Source organism: Martes martes (genome assembly GCF_963455335.1).
Source record: "Martes martes genome assembly, chromosome: 14".
In the NCBI taxonomy this organism is placed as follows: domain Eukaryota; kingdom Metazoa; phylum Chordata; class Mammalia; order Carnivora; family Mustelidae; genus Martes; species Martes martes.
In genome coordinates, this window is record NC_137902.1 from 40,360,901 (window position 1) to 40,380,951 (window position 20,051).

Consider the following 20,051-nt stretch of genomic DNA (forward strand, 5'->3'; position numbering starts at 1 on the left):
TGCCCCTGTAGCCAGATTTAATTCTAATTTATTATTATAACTTCCAAAAGCTGAATTCATCCATTCTAACAAGCCTGTGTGATGTCCAGAAGCCTCGTGCATGTGTGATTAAGGCACACACAGAAAGTTGAAGATTGCAAACTGCGAATTCAGTAGTGTGTGTGCCCATTGCTCACATTACATGTGAATTCAGCAAATGGGCCAGCATACCTGCTCTTACTTTATGTTTGGCCTTACCGCTCGGTTTGTGCCCTGTACACTGTGTCCTTGACATAATGCTAGTGGTGGCGATGGTGATGGTGATGGTGGTGATGTGAAGAAGATGATGATGGTGATGACAGTGATGACTCACACCCTTCCCTTCCATGGCACTCTCCACTATCCTGGTGCTTGTCCCTAGGAACGCTGGCACAACCTGACCTAAGATTGCTGTTGGCTCTATCGCCCCAATGAGGCAGGGAGCTCAGGGAGGTAAGGACTGATACAAGCTCACCCACTGGGAAGTGACAGATACAGGGTCTAGTCGGGCACTTGGCCTCGGGTCCCCGCCCCGGGCTCCGGGCTCCGTGACCTCTCATCAAGAGCACTCAAGAAAGTTCTAGTCCACGTTTTGGAGTGTTTTCTGTCTTGAACTCACTGGCTAGGTTTTTATATGATGAAAGTTGCGATGGTGATCCTACGTGGGGCACTGGACTGGCGCCAGTAGTTCAGAAAATCCATTTGTTAAGATTAGAAAGTGAAGTTCCTCCCGTAGGCTCTCATTTCTCTGCAGTTGCCAGATTCCTTTTTGGCTTGTATTCTTGAAGCCGTTTTCTGTGTATGTGCACACTTATATCCATCTCTATATATATCCCCAAAGTGTATACACAGTCAACCCACAAGCAGTGTAGGTCATGGTTACAGATTATGACAAAGGATTAATGTGTGCCAACTTCCCTAAAAATGAGAATGATCTGAAACAAAATGATTACACATTGAAATGTTTTCTCACTAATAATATATATCAGGTTCGTATTTCTATGTCAGTACATATGTAGATCCATACCATTTTTTTAATAACTGCAAAGTATCATGGTATCATTTCTTTCATCTATCTATCTGATATCATCATATATCAATATTTTAAACTATGAAGTTGAAAGCCATATGCAGATTTACATGATTCCAAGAAGTAGAACCTAGGTATCCTTCTTCTTGGTAGAATGTCCTCATGGAAACCCTAAATAGGCTGAAAGAGAAAAAAATCCCATGGGTCTGCTCATGATTTCCAAAAGCATCCCCTTGCTGTACTCCTAAGGCCCAGGATATTCAGAGAAAGGTTTTTCCGGCAGTGTCAGATTGATTTTCTTTCATTTCATCTTAAACTCATTCAGTCAACCCTGCAAAAAATGTGCACTGACTATCCCCTATGTGCCAAGGAGCACCTGAATCAGGCACCTTCCAGGAAGCTAAGTTTCAGCCTATGGTGTGCTCCAGCCCACGTCTGTCCACAAGAGAAAACAAATCTCTTTGGCATCATGAAATTTACACGTGTAAGTCAGCCAGTGCCATAAAGCAGAACATTTTTCTTGGAGAACGAGTTGCTCACAGTTTCCCAGCACACTCTTGGATGCAGCAGTGAAGGGTGGACAGAGTCCGTGCTTTTGCAGAGCTGGGCGGCGTGCTTGGAGACTAACTCTAGCACCAGCGCCCCCGCTTCCTAGCTGGTGACCTCAAGCCTGCCATTTCTGTGCCTCTGTTTCTACCTGGGTAAAACGATGACAATGATAAGAGTGCTTCCTGCATAGAGTTAGGTGCTATGATTATATTCTGGTGGGAGAAGGCAAATGAACAGGACTTTATAATTCCAAGGAGTGATATGTGGCCTGCAGAGCTGTACTGCAGAGCAAATGAGCCAGGAAGGACAGCGTTTGATGGGGAAAGTGCCTCCTTGGAACAAAGGCCCAGTAAAGTAAGGAAGCAAGCCACACTGCTATTTGGGGGAAGAACATTCCAGGCAGAGAGTGCAGCCTGGGCAAGGGCCCTGAGGTGGACTCTGGGCAAGGAGTACTGTGCGGGTGTGTCTGACACACACCAGGAGGCCAGTCTGGCTGGAGCATTGGTCAGCAAGGGGGATGTGTGGTGTGAACTGAGGTCAGAGGATTCCTGGGACAAAATCATGAAAGATCAGTATCCTGATAGGGACTCTAGATTTTATTCTATGTATGATAAGAAACCACCGGAGAATTTTGTGCAGAGAAGTGAGTGGTTTGACTTATTGCTTTAGAAGGATCAACTTTACCACTATGCATTATAGATGTAAATAAAAATTATATATATATATATATATATATATATATATATATATATATCTCACTGGATGTATTTGGCACTGACCTGAGGTCCAATGGCATCCATCAGAATCTGGCAGGTGGTGTTTCCAAATGATTTTTGAGTGTCTTCTTCTCTCTGCCCCTAAGTACTTCAAAGGGACCAACTGTCAAAACAACATTTGTCTGTACTCTATAATAAAAATTATCGTAATAATAATAAGTGAGCCCTTGTGTAGTATTTACTATTTACCCACAAGGTCATTTTCTAAGTACATTGCACGTGTTAATGCATTTAATCTTCAAAATAACCCTGTGGGATAGGTACTATTATGAGTCTCACTTTATAGATGAGGAAATGGAGGCACAGGGAAGCCAAGAAACTTACCTAGGGTCACAGAGCAGGAAAACACCGGTCTTTCTGTCCCTGAGAATCTATGCTGTTACGTACCACCACATCGACCCTGGAACCCCAGACCCTCCGTGAGTCAGGGTGTTAAGGATTCCAGTTGACTGGAAGACGGAGGGCTCAAAATGGAAGATTCTCATAGCGGGCTCCTACGTAGAAGGAGATAATCAAGCACTCTCTTTTTCTAAACATAAATATTCTTTTGAACAATACTGCCAGTAAAAGTACTTTTGGAAGAAAGCTGGGAAAACATACATCTATGGTCCATGGGGAAGAGAAAATGAGTGTCTGTATTAGATCACGGAGCTAATCACCGCTATCACTGTGCCACTATGAAAAGTTTCATGTGTCAGGACCCTCCCCAAGAGCTTTATCTATAATCACATTTTAGCTTCCAAACATACATTGGTGAAATCTGGAGACCTCCATCTGTCTGATGACTTGTAAAGCCTTGGGCTTTTTCTGTGCGTGGCTTTAGCGTTCTATAGCTGGTCACCTCTGAGCGTCCTCAGAGCAATTAGCCAAGGGCATGTGACTTTCCATCATGTCATAGTCATTCTGGGAATGCGCTTTGCTAAACATCCTTTGAATTCTCCAGAGTCAAGAGTATGATGCGAATTCGCTCTGCTCAAGAGTTCCAAGTGACTTCATCCAACCCTCGGTGCCAAAAACCTGGATACTACTTTGAAATCTTAATCTCCTTCCAAAACTTCTCTCCTAAGTTCCAGAGCCTTTCAAATCCTTCCAAAGCCATAGAGAACACTGGTTCATTGGCTATCAATTCTGAATAATCATGTGAAAGCCAGGCATGGGGTAGGAACTTGGGGAGATACAATCCCGAGGTTTATGGAAGTCTGAAGCAACAGATGAAGGAGGCATTACATGCCTGTGTGCCGCTGTGTGACGACCAAGGGTCCTGGTCTCTAGACCCTGGCTCAGAATGTCAAGAGGCACCCATCCATGTCAGCAGTCATAGCTGCATGCTGAATTTGGGGAGTGTGGCTGAATCCCAGCCCTCCCCTCAGAATGAGGATTCTAGTATCAGTTATGCTGCTGAAGCCAGAGGTCCTAGTGGACCAGTGATCTCACCTCACTGGAGATGGTGAGTAGACCTGGCATGTGACTCAAGTAGTTGCCTCATAAAATTCCCCTGCCCTTCTCCAGTGCTGCCCTTTCACTGCTTAGCTTCCTAGTCCCACCTGTCCAGTGGACTTCTCTACTCAAGGGTCTGTTGCCAGGGGTGCCTGGGTGGCTCAGTTGGTTAAGCCTCTGACTCTTGATTTCGACTCAGGTGGTGATCTCAGGGTCTTGAGATCGAGCCCCACTTCAGGCTCTGCCCTCGATGCAGAGTCTTTCTCTCTCTCTCTCTCTCTCTCTCTCTCCCTCTGCTCTTCCCTGTCCTCACTCTCTATCCCTAAAATAAATAGATACATAAAATCTTAAAAAAAAAAAAAAAGTGTGCTGCCACCTGACACAGAGCGTAGCCAAAGCAGAGTACGCCAGTCGGTTGAACTGTGGAACTCAAAATTAAGTCAAGTTCATATCCCAGGCATGTCAGCTCTAACAGGACCAGTAAGAACGATGGCATAGTTTTCTTTCCAGAGGTTGGACCTACGGCTACCTGCCCAGGGCCCGCCATCAAATAGAGCCTCACCCATAGCACTGCTTCCACGTCCTCGGTGGCCGGAGTCCTGTGTGTGGGCATCATGACGGGAGCGTTTGTTTTACTAGGTATTCCTCTGTTGAATAAAAAATGAGCACTTATCTTGAAGGGGGAAGAGGAAGTCTGCCCTTGATAATATGTAATTCTCTCTTGGGCAAATAGATTCCTGATAGTGCAAGTTGGTAGAACTGCAATCACATTTTTTAACTCTAAGGTGACGTTAGCATAAACATCCCCATGTCCTAGTTATTGATCTTTTGCTCAGATAATGCTATTACCCAATTGAACTTCTGACATTGGAGAACTTGCAGTGGCTGCAATTCCATTTTTCTTTTATTCCTGCAACTTAATTCAACGTGCACATCCAGCTGTGATCTCTATGAAAAAAATGTTGCTTTGCAGGAGTCTGCATAGAATGTTCAATCAGCCTTTCTCTCTCTCTCTCTCTCGCTCGCTCTCTCTCTCTCTTTTTTTTTCTCTCTCTCTCTCTCTCCTGGTAGGAATGTTAAGTTTGGCTTGAATCCTAGAATGAAATACTCAGAAACTACCAATTAGGAACTTGAAGTGTGCTGTGTCCCCAAGAGCTGCACGACTTCTGAATTCTTGGGGGTTACTTCTCTAGTGTGAGCCATGTCCAGTAAATCCTTCCCCATAGACCCACTTTCCATAATCAATACTCTAAAACTAGGGGAAAGAAGAGCTTAACTTAGAAGTGGGAGATCCAGCCTGGGGGCTGTCATCTGCTGTTGAGTGTCTCACCACTGGCAGCACAGAAGGATGGGCCATGGAAGACTTGACATCTCACTGCACGCTGACCTTGTTACACCTAGAGTCCAGAAGGTTCCATCACTGCATGAGAAAACTGGTTTGTGTGATGATGCTTTCTGAAGCCTTCCGAGGGGAAGTTGTGCTATGTGGGAATATAATCTGGCTCAGTGGTGGTCAGTGTGCTATTGAGTTCAAGTCTAGGATCTGTGAGGTCCTTAAGGACAGTGGAAGGGTCACACAGCTGATATCTGAACCCAGGTCCAAAGTGCTCCTGTAGCCATTCTCTGCCAGCAGCCCCAGGATGATGGCCTCAGGGCTGGTCTCCTTGCCTCCTCTCCATGAACATTTTCACCAGCCGAGAGAAGAATTTTTCAGAATTCCTTTCAGGCCTTTCTTTGATGCATCAACACATGTCTGTGTGTGAACCTCCATCCCCTCTTGCTTATTGAGTACACTTCCAGGAAAAGGAATGGATTCTCCCTTGGCTGGGAGAAAATGTATCCAAAGTGAGATTACAGGTACATAAAGCAAAGAAGAGGTTTGGAACAGGCAAGATCCCAAACAGTGGAACAGAAATCCCAGGCCCTTATTGGAGGAATAGAGAAACTGACCAGGGGTCTTGGTAGGCTGAGAGGGAAAAGAAAATAAAACTAAACAGTCCTGGCAAAGAGGAAATGGAGCAGATGCTTCTCTCGTGTTTGGAAAGTTCTAGGGCCTTTTCTAAAGGATCCCATCAGACCTTCTCAGCAGTTGGTCCACGTCCCCTCCTTCCTGTTTCTTCCCTCTCCTGCTCTCCGGTGAATACAGCAACATCAGACCCAAGTGTCTGGGGCCTGGAAATCCTGCTTCTAGGAGTTTCTTGTGTGTCTGAGAGAAGTCTAAAGCAGCTGGGCGGGTGTGGACAGCCCACTGGAGATCACTGAAGGTTGTACTCTGGAGTGCGCATACTATGCCATCATTCTTACTGGTCCTGTTAGAGCTGTGTGAGTAGGAATGGGGTCTAGAAAACGAGCAGCAGGGTCCTCACCCCAGCTGGGCCCTCTCACATCACTCACCTTAACCTTGACTTGCTGCCCCTGGCTCCTGGCTTTCCTACCAGTTCTACAGTTTCACCAGTAATTAATGACTCCCATCATTTGCTCCAAGTTGCTTCTCCCCTGAACCTTCCACTGACGCATCCGGGCAAAAACGAGGTGGCTTGGTGAGAACTGGTGAGGAGTCTGCATTTACCACCTTCCGTTGGCCATCAGGAATTTGTTTCCAGTTAAACAAGCCGGGAAGTGTAATTAAGCACATGGTTGATGGTGACAGCCAAGTGTGCATGCCAGAAAAACAAAAGGTTCTTTAAAGGTGCCAAGGACCGACATTACGCATCTTCTGTTGGAAACTGTATACACTTCACGTTGCGGAGCCTCCTGTGTGCTGCCTCATAGCTTCAATCAAATTATTATATCCCAGAAATATGCATAAGGGAAATGATTCTACACATTTTATGGTGGGTTGTTGCTTGTAGCAGTAATTGAAGTACCTTTCCACTTATGAAAGTACTAATTTTATTTGTTTTTATTGCTTTTCTAGATGCAATTATTTATTTAGTGTGCTTTGGCTTTATTGAATTATGTTTACTATAGAAACATCATAAAAATGTATGAAAACAACACATCAGCCCAGCCAGACTGGTGACCTGTATTGAGAAAGCTAGTGTTATTTTTCATATCCAAACGTAATGGAATAACTTAAGAATAAACAGATAATCCACACTAGAAAACAATGCAATTTCAAAGTAATGTGATAAAACACCTGGACAATATGATTTCCTAAATCCGGGTTCTAAAATTTACATGAGTTAGGTTTTGCGTGCTTCTTTGAGGACACATGGCATTTCTAAATGGAATCATTATAATGTGAAATGTAATTAAACAGAAAAGCAAGATGTAAACGGGAATCCATGGACAACTAGGAAGCCATGTAAAGACTGTTGATGTCCAAAGACCAGCAGGAGGCTCTCATCCCTATAAATGTCCTTGGAAATTTCAAAATGGCCAATTTGTGAAGGTCGCTTGGCATTCGTACTGGCTGTAGGAGTTTAGGAACTCCCCTTGTCTCTTGCTTCCTGTCTCTGTTAGGATGTTCCATTTCAGAAGAAAAGAGGCTTTTTGCTTTCGGCATTCTTTTTAAGAAACTTAAATCGAATGCAAATGATTTACTTGTCCTGAATTTTGGCTCAATAACCAAGGTGGAAGCATGAAAAATCAAAAATCCAAACAAAACAACACAACCAAAGCCAAGAAACCATAATGACAAACAGGTTGCTTAAAAGCAAGTCATGTGTCTTTTATGACTGTAAATTAGTGACTGACTCTTATTTTTTTTATTATGACTTAAAAACTAATTAATGTGTTGCTTATATACATGTGCCTACTGGAAAATGTGAGAGGTTTCAACGAATTACACACTAACTTGTGGGTCCCCCTCGGCCATCCAGATTGCATCAGCGGAGAGCATCATGGATTCGTACGAGGTGCTTGATTTCCAAGCAGGTTCCAAGGGCTTTCTAAGCATATAGAATAGAAGCACATGTGTTCACCCAAATGATAGTAAAACATATAGTACATGTATGGTTCCAGCATTCTTTTTTTTTTTTTAAGGATTTTATTTATTTATTTGACAGACAGAGATCACTAGTAAGCAGAGAGGCAGGCAGAGAGAGAGGAGGAAGCAGGCTTCCCGCTGAGCAGAGAGCCTGATGCGGGGATCGATCCCAGGACCCCGAAATCACAACCCGAGCTGAAGGCAGAGGCTTTAACCCCTTGAGCCACCCAGGCACCCCTCCAGCATTCTTTTTAAAGACTGCACCATACACCCACTGTATGAACACAGCCGTCTCCTGCTGACGTCCACTGAAGTGTTTCCAGATTCTTTGTACCAACAAACACCTCCACTAACGATATACAGGACCCATTTCTTCTGTTTCTTTGGGCAATCTTTCTTCTTTAATGTTTGTTAACACGCAAGACAAAAAGTGATGTCTGATTTTAAATTGTGGTTCTCTTACTACCTCTCAATGAGAGGTTGAGTCTCATTTGTATGTGTGAGAGCCTTATAATTTCCTTTCCTGTGAACTATCCGGTCCTGTCTGTTGTACTTTTGTTTAATTTCCTGATGGATTATTGTCTATAATCTTTGTTGAATTTAAGGCCTTTTGATATGAGTTGCAAATATTTTCTTCTTCATTTTTTAATGGTCCTTTTGCTTTATTTAGGAAATATTTTGCCATCTATGGCACGAAGATATACATATCTATTTTGTACTGATCCTGGATTATTCTGTAAAATACCTTCTATACACTGAAGTTATTTTTTAAAAATGTCTCCACACATTCTTCTAGCACTTCTTATGAATTTATTTTCCACATTAAAATTTTGAATTTATCTGGAATTTGTCTGGTGTAAAGAATGATGTAGGGATTTTTTTTTTCAAATGGCTACCCAAGTGTCTTAACACTATTATTGAAAAATAATAATTTATTTTATTATTCCAGGTTCATTTCTAGACTTTCTCATCAGTTTCATTGACGTATAGGTGTATTCCTTTGCCAGTGCCACAGTATTTTACTGTACTACAGTATTACAGCCTTAGATTTAGATATCACTAAATATCACTTAGATATCACTAGAATTGGATTTAGTGATATTTAGTGATATTTAGTGATATTTAGATATCACTAAATAGATATCACTAAAATCACTTAGATATCACTAGAATTGGATTACTAGTATTCTTTATATATTTATTTAATAAATATATTTATAACTTACAAGTATTTAATGAATATATTTATGTAATATAACATATATTTATTATATTTATAGAAATATATTTATCTTTAATAAAAATGCTTATTTATTATTGTTTGATATGTAACTTGGTATAAGTTTAAGGTATACATGTGCTATTTTGATACATTTATATATTGTAATATGATTGCCAATGTAGCGATGTTTATCACATTACATAATTATACATGTACATACATGTGTACATAATTATAGCATAGTATTATTGTCTACATGGATTGTCCAGTGCATTAGATCTCAGTGCCTTATTCCTGATCATTACAAGTTTGCACCCTTATGCACCATCACTCTGATTTGACTCCTCTCCGTCCCCAGATTACCACCATTTTACTCTCTGCTTTTTATAAGTTTAACTTTGGGAGATTCCACGTATAAGTAATATCATACACAACTTGTCTTTCTCTGTCTCACTTATCTTACTTTAGCATAATATGCTCAAGGCCCACCCAGGTTGTCACAAAGGGGAGAATGTCTTCCTTTCTCATGGCTGAATAATAGTCCATTGTATATATATATAGTGTATCTTTTTTATCCATTCATCCATTGATGGACATTTGGGCTGTGTCCATATCTTGGCTTTGTGAACAATGCTGCGATAAAATGGGGTAGCATACATCTCATTAAAATTCTGGTTTTTGTTTTCTTTGGGGATATACCCAGAAGTGGAATTGCTGGATTATATGATGCATCTATTTTTAATTTTTTGAGGGGCCTCCATATTGTTTCCATAGTGGCTGGACCAATTTACATTCTTCCCAAAAATGTTTAAGGGTTCCCTTTTTACCACATCCTTACCAACTCCTGTGGTCTCATCTTCTTGATGATAGCCATTCTGACAAGTGTGAGGTGATCTCTTACTGTGGTTTTGATTTGCATTTCCCTTATGATGAGTGATGTTGAGCATCTTTTTATGTGTCTGTTGGCCATTTGATGTCCTCTTTGGAGAAATGTCTAATTCTTTTGCCCATTTTTAAATTGGATTTTTTTGTTTTGTTATTGAGTTGATGGAACTCTGTACACATTTTGAATATTATTTGAATATTTCAACCCCTTATCCATTAATACAGTTTGAAAAAAGTTCTCCCTTTCTATAGGTTGTCTTTTCATTTTGTTAATTGTTTGTTTTCCTCTGTAGGGGCTTTTCAGTTTTATGTAGTACTATTTGTTAATTTTTTCTTTTGTTGTTTGTATCTTTAGTGTCATTTCCAAAAAAAATTTTTCCAAGACCAATATCAATGAGCTTCTTCCACGTGTTTTCTTCTAGGACTTCTGTGGTATCAGATCTTTTGTTTAGGTCTTTGATCCTTTTCAAGTTAATTTTTGTGAGTGATGTGAGATAATGGTCCAACTTCATTATTCTGCATGTGTTTCTCCAATTTTCCAGCACCCTTTATTGAAGAGACTATCCTTTTACTATTGGGTGTTTTGGGCTCCCTTGTCAAATATTAGTTGACCGTACATCTAGGGTTTTTCAGTTGTCTGATATGTCTGTATTTGTGCCAGTACCATAGTGTTTTTATTACTATGCCTTTGTGCTCTAGTTTGAAATCTGGAAGCATAATACCACTGACTTTGTTCTTTTATCTCAGGATTGTTTTGGCTATTTGGGGTCTTTTGTGGTTCTTCATAAATTTTGGGATTGTTTCTTTTATTTCTGTGAAGAATGCCTTTGGTATTTTGATGGGAATTATGTTGAATCTGTAGGTGGCCTTGGATAGTATGGTCATTTTAGCAATACGAATTCTTCCAATCCATGAATATGGAATATCTTTCTATTCGTTTTTGTCTTCTTCAATTTCTTTCAGCAAAGTTTTTTAGTTTTCATTGTACAGATCTTTCACTTCCTTGGTTAAATTTATTCCTAAGTATTTTTTTTGATGTCCCATTATGAACGAATTCATTTTCTTTACTTATTTTTCAGGTGCTTCATCTTTAGTGTAAGGGAGTGCAGATAATTTCAATATGTTGGTTTTGAATCCTGCCACTTTACTGAAATAGGTTTTTTACTAATTCTTTGGGATTTTCTATATGTAGGGATCATATCAGCAGCAAATAATAACAATTGTACTTCTTCCTTTCTGATTTGAATGACTTTTATTTCTTTGTTTTGCTTAATTGCCCTAACTAGTTCTTCCAGTATTATATTGAATAGGAATAGTGAGCGTGGGCATCCTTGCTTTGTTCCTGATCTTGGGGAAAACGCTTTCAGTTTCTCTCCATTAAGTAAAATGTTAGCTGTGGATTTGTCATATATGGCCCTTTGTATGTTATTTCTATATCTAGTCTGTTAAAGGTTTTTATCATGAGAGGATGCTGCGTTTTGCCAGATGCTTTTTTCTGTATCTATTGAGATGATCATGTGATTTTTCTCTTTCATTTTATTGATGTGGTGAATTACATTTATTGATTTGTGTACATTGAATCATTTTTGCATCTCAGGGATAAATCCCACCTGGTCATGCTGTATAATCCTTTTAATATGTTCATGAATTTGATTTGCTAACACTGTTTTGAGAATTTTTGCATTGATATTCATCAGGAATATTGGTCTATAGTTTTCTCTTCTTGTGGTACCCCTGTCTGGTTTTTGAATCAAAGTGATGATGGCCTCATAGAATGAGTTTGGAAGCATTCCCTTCTTCTTAATACTTTAGAGGAGTTTGAAGAGAATTGGTATTGTTCTTTCATGTTTGGTAGAATTTTCCAATGAAGCTGTCTGCTCTTGAAATTTTTTGTGTTGGGAATTTTTGTTGTTGTTGTTGTTGTTGTTGTTTTACTGATTCAGTCTCTTTACAGTTAGTTAAGCTACTCTTTAGCTTTTCTATTTCTTCCGATTCAGTCTTCTTAGGTTGTGTGTTTCTAGAAATGTAGACATTTCTCCTCAGTTATGTTATTTGTTGGCATATAATTGTTCATAGTAGTCTCATGATTCTGTGTGTTTCTATAGTATCTGTTCTAAGTTCTTCTCTTTCATTTCTAAATTTTTTTATTTGAGTTTTCTCTATTTTTAAAATTAGTCTAACTGAAGGTTTTCCAATTTTGTTTACCTTTTTGAAAAACCAACTCTTAGTCTCACTGATCCTTTCTAATATTTTTCTGGTTTCTATTTCATTTATTTCCATTCTTATGCATACTTTTTCCTTCTTTCTGTTAACTTTGGGCTTTTTTTTTGTATAAAACTTGTTGTTTGAGATCTTCCTAATTTCTTATTATATGCACATAATGTTATAAATATTCCTCTCAGAACTGCTTTTGATATATCCCACAGTATTCGATGTTATGTTTTCATCCTCATTTGTTTTGAGATAATTTATTTCCCTTTCAATTTTTTCTTTGATCCAGTGGTTGTTTGGAAATGCATTGTTTAGTTTCCACATATTTTTAGATTTTTCCTCTTGATTTCTGGTTTTATACCATGTGGTCGGAGAAGATAGTTGTAATGATTCAGTCTTCTTAAATTTCCTAAGATAAGTTTTGTGGACTAAGATAATCTATCCTGGATAATGTTCCAAGTGCACTTGAGAAAGTGTGTATTCTGTCACTATTGGGTGGAATGTTCTGTATGTCTGTTAAGTCCATTTGTTCTAAAGTATGTTCCAAGTTGTAGTAACTATAGTTCTCTTTAATGCTCTTCTCCTTTAACCATTATGCTGTATTAAGAGGTTAATATACTATTCTAAAGAAGAGTTATTGTATTCTAATTCTATGTATAGCCTTAATCAGAGTTTTGAGTACTTTCCTCTTTTCCTTTCAGCCTTAGGAGCTCCTTTCAACATTCCTTGCAGGGCAGGTCTGGTGGTAGTGAACTCTCTTAGCTTTTGTTTGTCTGGGAAAACTTCTATTTCTCCTTCATTTCTGAAGGATGACTTTGCCAGATATTCTTGGCTGTCAGTTTTTATCTTCCAGTACTTTTAATATGTCATTTCTTTCTCCTGGCCTGTGGAGTTTCTGCTGAGAAATCTGCAGATAGCTTAACAAGGGTACTTTTGTAGGTTACTGTCTTCCCCTCCCCCCCTTACTGTCTTTAAAATTCTTTCTTTCTTGTTGGCTTTTGACAGTTTTAATATAATGTGTCTTGGAGAGAGTCTTTTTGCATTGAGATAATAAGGTGTTCTGCTAGTTTCGTGAACTTGTATGTCCAGTTCCTCCCCCAGGAGTGGGAAGTTCTCAGCTCATTTCTCTAAACAGTCTCTCTTCCCTTCCCCTCCCTCCTCCTTCTGAGATACCCATTTTTCTCATGTTGGCTTTTCTAATAGAGTCAGATGATTCACATAATTTCTTCACTATTTAAACATTTCAGTTTTCTCATCTCTTATGCCAGAATATTTTCTATATTTCTGTCTTAGAACTCTCTTCCATATGATCTGCTATATTTCCAGTACATTCTAATGCATTCTTCATCTCATTTATTGAGTTCTTCAGCTCCAGAATTTCTGTTCGGTCATGTTCTGGAATTTCAGTCTCTTTGGTAAAGCATTGCTTCTGTTTATTAGTTTTATTACTGAGATCACTGTATCATCTAATTGAGTTTTCTTGTGGCTTGTTGAACTTCTTTACAACAAGTATTTTAAATTATCAGTTAGGTTACAATATTCCATATCTTTGGGTTTGGTTGCTGGAAAATTGTCATTTTATTTTTGTGATACCATGTTACTGTGATTGTTTTCATATTACTATGATTTTTCACAGTGTTTGAGGAGAAGTGGTTCTGCCACTGCATTTGAAGTAGTGAACACCTTTTTTATGTAGGCAAGGTTTTGTTTACTTGGATTCCAACAGTTCAACAGGTCTGTAGTTAGGAACCTTCCTTTTGTTTTCCAGAAGGTGGCGCTATAGCACAAGTTTTTGGCTTCTGGTAAGGGATCTGTAGGTCTACTCAGGTTGGGAGCACTATGCCTTTTTAGAAAAGTGAAAGGTTGGGGCAGAGCAGGGGTGAGTAAGGAAGGTGTGTACTCAGTGCTTGGGGCTTTGGGTGTGCCAACCGCTCCACAGGGGGATCCTGAAGTGGGGATGGTCCTCTTTCAGTCTCTCTTCCTCTCCCCCATCCCTGTGGTCTCCTCAGAGAGAGCAACTGGTCCCTCCAGCTGGGAGGCTCATAGCCAGGCACTCACTGCCTTCACCCTCCACCCCCTTTGCCAAAAAGGTGGTGCTGGCTGGTTGTTGGGGCAGCCCACCCCTTCTCTGCCACCACCCCCTCCCTCTGCAGTTGGGTCCACTCACCTTCAGGTGCACAGATGGACAGATCTCTCCGCTGTCTTGGTATGCTGTGTTGTGGATGTCCAATTAGTTGTACATGGAAGGGGTAAGAAAAAAGGAATGACATGTGCTGCCGTGATGCTGATATCACTCCATAGCAACCCACCAATTATTCTTTATTTTGGTTATGTTCCTTAATCATGGCAGGGAAATATACACCTCTATCTCCTTCATTCAAAAGTTGTTTTTAACAAAAACGTTTATTTTTAATTTTACTAAATGCCTTTCCAGCATCTATAGTGATAACCATATTATTGTTTGCCTCTATGGCTATCGTGGATTGTATTGGTAGACTTTTTCTAATATTGAACCATCTTTGCATTCCTGGAACATGGTTATCTGCCTTTTAATGTGCTTTCTTATTCTGAATAAATCTGATTTAAACTGTACATTAAAAAGTGAGATTGTTTTTAAATAAGTGAAGTTTTTCTTCTTTTAATGTTCTGGATCAGTTTAATTACACTGGCATTATCTTTTCCTTAAAGGAATTTCTTGTAGAAAGTTTCCTGTAAAGCTGCCTGGGCCTGGTGTTTTTAAGAAAGAGCTCTTTGACACTACTTCCTCCCATCATCCCTCCCACCCCTCCTTCCCTTCTTTTCTTTTCCTTTTTTTTATGATAATTAGTACATTCATATTTTCTGGAGTTAATGTTTATAATTTACATATTTTTGAAACATTACCCATTTTATCCTGTGTTTTGAAATGTGGGACAATAAATTGAGCAAAGTAGTTTTTCTTTAAATTTAAAAAAATTTTATTTACATTATATCCCCTTCCTCATTTCTTATTTTATTCATTTGGGCTTTTGTCCCTTTTTATCTTGATTAATTTATTTTTCAGTTTATTTGTTTTATTGGTGTTTTCCAAACACAGGCTTTTGGGTATTTTTATAATTCTACTCTTGTTCTGCTTTCTGATTCACATTATCTGGTTTTAATTTTATTGGTCTTTCTTTATTACTTTTTTTCATTTATTTTGTTCTTTCCTAACTTCTTTAATTGGTTGCTTGATACGTTTAATTCATATTATTAATATAAATATTTAAAACTATGATTTTTCAGTGAGTACTGCATTCTCTGGGTTCTAGCAAGTAATACTTTCTTTTTCATCATTATCAAGATATTCCAGAACTTTAGTTTTGTACAGGTTAAGTCATTCAAAAAAAAATGTGTAGATGATACCATTCTAATTTTGTTATTAATTTCTAGATTTTTTTTAAAGATTTTGTTTATTTACTTGACAGAGAGAGATCACAAGTAGGTAGAGAGGCAAGCAGAGAGAGAGGAGGAAGCAGGCTCCCTGCCGAGCAGAGAGCCTGATGCGGGACTCGATCCCAGGACCCTGAGATTATGACCTGAGCTGAAGGCAGAGGCTTAACCTTCTGAGCCACCCACGCGCCCTTGTTTCTGTTTCTATCATGTTTTTTTCCTTTTGATCAGACACTGTTAGTGGGACGCCTGGGTGGCCCAGTTGGTTAAGCATCTGACTCTTAATTTCCATTTAGATCATGATCTTAGGGTCAGGGAATCGAGTCTCAAGTTGGGCTCCACACTTAGCAGGGGGTCTGCTTAAGATTCTCTCCCTCTGCCCCTCCCCCTTCTCATGCTCTCTCTCCATCAAATAAATGAATAAACAAAACATTTCTTTAAAAAAAAAGAGAGAAACTGTTAACACTTTCAGAATTAAAGTTTACTTTGTGGCCTAATATTTATTTTTTTATTTTTAATTTTTAAAAAAGATTTTATTTATTTATTTATTTAACAGAGTGATACACAGGGAGAGAAGGAACACAAGCAGGGGGAACGGGAGTGGGAGAAGCAGGCTTCCCGCCGAGCAGGGAGCTAGACTCGGGGCCGGATCCCAGGACCCTGGGATTATGACCTGAGCCAAAGGCAGACGCCCAATGACTGAGCCACCCAGACGCCCTTGTAGCCTAATGTTTAATCATTTTTTGTTAGTGTTCTTTGTCGAGTTAGGAATAAATCATGCTGTCTCTTTGCAGGGCATAATGTTCTTTAGAAGACAGATCTGTATTATTATGTTATCGAGGTTTTATCTATCCTTGGAAAACTTATGTCCATCTGTTCCCCCTTGGATCCCAGAATGCAGTGAAAGCACACGCCCAGTGAAAGGAGGTATGATGTGGAACTCCCTGTGGTCAGCTAGAGTTGTGTTGTGTTCTGTCTTCTAGCCGAAGATCGCCGAAGAGAGCCTGACCTACGCTGAGCTGGAGCTGGTCAAACCCCATCGGGCTGCCAAAGGCCTCCCCACCAGCACCGTCTACGCCCAGATCCTCTTTGAGGAGAACAAGCTGTAACGTGGCGTCCTCTTCTGTGGTCCTATTTAATACATGCCACCCCAGTTATTTATGATACCTTGGAAACAAAACCCTTATTTTTGTATTTTCCCCCGTGCCTCCTGTGTGGTGGGGTACAAGGCTCCTCTCCATAAAAAAGTAGGGGCCGCAGCCCTTGGACGAATCTCCCAGGACGAATCTCCCAGGACAGGATGTGTCTGGGTCTGAGCCCCGAGCAGTGTGGACTCTGATTCAGAGAGCACCCAAGGAGATTTTCTGCTGAGCCAAACCCCTTCATGTTTTCTTCTCCTTTCTTTGGGTTTTAATCTTTTTTAAAATCTTATTTTAATCTTCTACTCTTCCTGTATTTGTGATATCAAGCTCATAGTATACAGCTAGAGGAAATGCCATTATAGGCCAAAGTGTGAGATGGTAGATACATACTAATTGTTTTTTCAGAAGGTCAGAGAGCATTTCTAGGGCACCTTGAGCGGAGCGAACTGCTTACTGCAAACGGTCACTCAAGAAATCATCTCTTGTTCTAAACAGATGCACTGACCCTGGAGATTTAAGGGCAGTGGCAGACTGTGGGGAACCTTGCTGTCTAAGCTAACAGCCCACTATCTCCAAATACGCTAGTGCCCATTTCCCTACCCAGGATCCCCCAAGGCTGCAGGGCAAGTAGCACACCATTCAAAAGGACTTCAGCACGGTGGACCCGCATTGCTATAGAAACTCCTGTTCTCCAGAAAGTTCTTACTGTTTTCCAAAGGAGTAAGGGAGGGAACCAGCCATCCATGGACACACTGGTGGAAGTGGGCCTCTAAAATGTATTTTAAAGACCCTACTGTTGTAGAGCGCCTCTCCCAAGCCAACTTCACATCGGCTTTCTCACGTGTCTGGCTTAGGCTCAGGCAGGGATGCGGGTCAAGGAGATCTGTGCGGGAGTTGCCCTGTGTGGACTGCTACAACACCCAGGATCTCCCTGAAGATGGAGACCTTCTAGAAGAGAGACATCCTGTCGACTGTATTGTTAAGGACACTTTTTGTGGGGTGTGCTCTGGGCGCTCACTTATAGCACACTGTAGAAATTGTTCGGCTTTGTAATGGACCATGTATATATGGTAAATTATATATTTTAAACACAACCTTGAGTGTGAGTTGTGCCCCTCTTTATAGCCAAGTGAACTCGATCAAGTGTCTTATTCCCTCATTACCTCAGACTCATGTTTATAGTAAGGTGACCTAATCTGCCATAGAGTTCTTGTAATGGAATAAGGACTACTGCCAGACTCTGGGTAGAATACATTGGTTCCCACTACACTAGGTTAACGCTCATGCGACAGCCAGTACGTATCTTCGGAATGAAATTTCTTTTCAGTGTAAGGCTCTCCTTACCACAGCTTCAAAAAATAAATGTTTGTCCCTGAACTTAGCTCTACAGTAACACTCCTGAAGACCCATGATAGCTTATGAGTATCTCCTGTGGCTTATTGGAAAGGGTCCAGATTGGGAGCGGGTAGATTTTCTAGAAGCAGAAATAGCCTGACTTTACAAAGAGGAAGTCATTCTCTTCGGCCTCCACCTGCATCTCCTTCCCTTCCCCTCTGCCAAATTCCAAAGATAGTGAATAAACCACACAGCTTTTGAAGAAGAAATGCCACTTGGAAGAATTCACTAGAACTTCCCAGATCATCCTTTAGGGGAGCAGAATATATGGTTGGCATACAATTCCTATCACAATTATCATGGACAGCATATCTTATTTTATCATGGCAGTGTTCCTGCAGAATATGGTTCTGTGGTGTTTTGAGGAAAGAGGGTGACTTCTTCATTTGCACAAGGAGCCATACAGGCTAGTGGGACCCCGGGGTGCCCGGTGGGGGTGGAGAGTGGGGCACATGAAGAGAAGATTGTGGGGACAGGCAAGAGGGTAGGGAGCCCCCAGGCTTCGACAGAACTGAATTGAACTTCAGTCACCCTCAAACCTTCTCCTTAAGTTCAGAGGGAGTGTAGGGCCATCATAGATGGAAATAAACGCATGCCATGAAGAAGGGCACAGGTTAGAGCTGGTAGCTGCAAGTTAGTCAAACAGGTCATCAGTATAGAGTCAAACTCAGACGTTTCCTCCAACATTCTGATAACAGTGGCACAAATCCACACTGGGCTATGGGACTGGGGGGCCAGCTGGACAGAGAGGATGACAGGAGCCTGCACAGACCATCTCCCCTACTGAAAATGCTTCCCGAGGGAATCTTTGAAGGTACCATCCACATCCAAGCAGAGCTCATCCCACCATTATCTCCAGAAACAAACCATCCCAGTTCTGCTCACAACTAGAAGCAATGGATGATCTGTCCCTGGGGCTTCTTTGGGAAGATAAACCTCGACTTTATTATCATAGTAAACTTAGAAAATGGGTCTACTCATTATTCTCTATCAAATATGGTTGGCATACTTACCATATTAAGGCATGACGATAACCATGCCTTAACATTTCTAAGGATAAGAGAGGGGAAGCATATCAAATAGAAATTAGGAAAAGCTCTTCATCTTGCTTTTACTCTCAGGCGTCTATTGAAACAACTGTATTAAAGCAGTTTTCAAAGGGAACAATTGCTTGTACATTTAAGTGAACTCAAAACAGGAACCCATCGCTCATAGGTTCTCTAAGATTTGGTGGAACTTTGACCTAGGCCAGGCATTGCATGGAAACATGGAAATATGGCAGGAGGCAAGGTCTCCCGAATGGAAAAACAGCATCCCCATGCCCTGAATTAAAGCAGGTGTTGTGTGTGTGTCGGGGGGGAGTGTTGGGATTTCTTTGGGATCATGTCTTCATTAAAACATCATGATTTTGTTAGCTCACAGGGTGAGTCAGAAAAAGCCAGCACCCCCGCTCCCACCCTTCCTGATACTTGCTGGAGTGAAAATGACATGGGGCCCTTGGTATTTCTCAGTCCATAGTCATCTGGGTCAGCCCACATATCAATAAGCCCAAACACTTACTTGGGATAAGAACACTAAACCAGTTGATGCTTTTAGGGACGATTCATGCCCCTGTTCACCACTCAGCCTTTGATATGCATGACTACAACCTAGGCTGGGCCAACCATGAGCTGGAGCTCATGCTCTAGGTCACGAAAAAAAAAAAAAAAAAAAAAAAGTCCAAAGCTTGCAAGAGGCCTGGCCTGGACTAACCAGAATCCTTGGGAAAAACAAACCATCTTTTCCCTTAGGAAGCGAAGCCAGGATGCCACGTACCAGATCTGACTCCAGCCATCCAGCCATGTCTCTGATGAGTAGAGAAGCCTTCAAGAATGAAGGAGACTTTGAGAGAGAAGCAGGGAGGAAAGCACAGAATCCTACCCCAGACCCTAGAATCCCCCGGACTTCTCTTTCCTTTAGATATTCTTTTGATTCAGTCAACTACCCCATTTTCCTACCTTTTAAGTCCTAGTTTTATTCAAGCTCGTCCAGTTGCAACGGCGAG

General features: G+C 40.7%; 1 protein-coding gene across 2 annotated transcripts in view; it reads left to right on the forward strand.

The window, feature by feature from the left end:
- The window catches only part of VSTM4 (V-set and transmembrane domain containing 4), a 96,802-nt gene extending 79,097 nt beyond the window's left edge, over positions 1-17,705 (forward strand). The window contains exons 8-9 of one of the 2 annotated variants that reach the window (XR_013967934.1): positions 16,454-17,192; positions 17,375-17,705. Coding sequence is in view for 1 of the 2 variants with exons in the window: in XM_080823196.1 (XP_080679322.1) it covers positions 16,454-16,579 (126 nt within the window). In the remaining variant the exon portion in view is untranslated. Of the gene's footprint in view, positions 1-16,453 lie in introns of both variants that reach the window. The other variant, XM_080823196.1, reaches the window with a different exon arrangement.
- Positions 17,706-20,051: the final 2,346 nt, after the last annotated feature.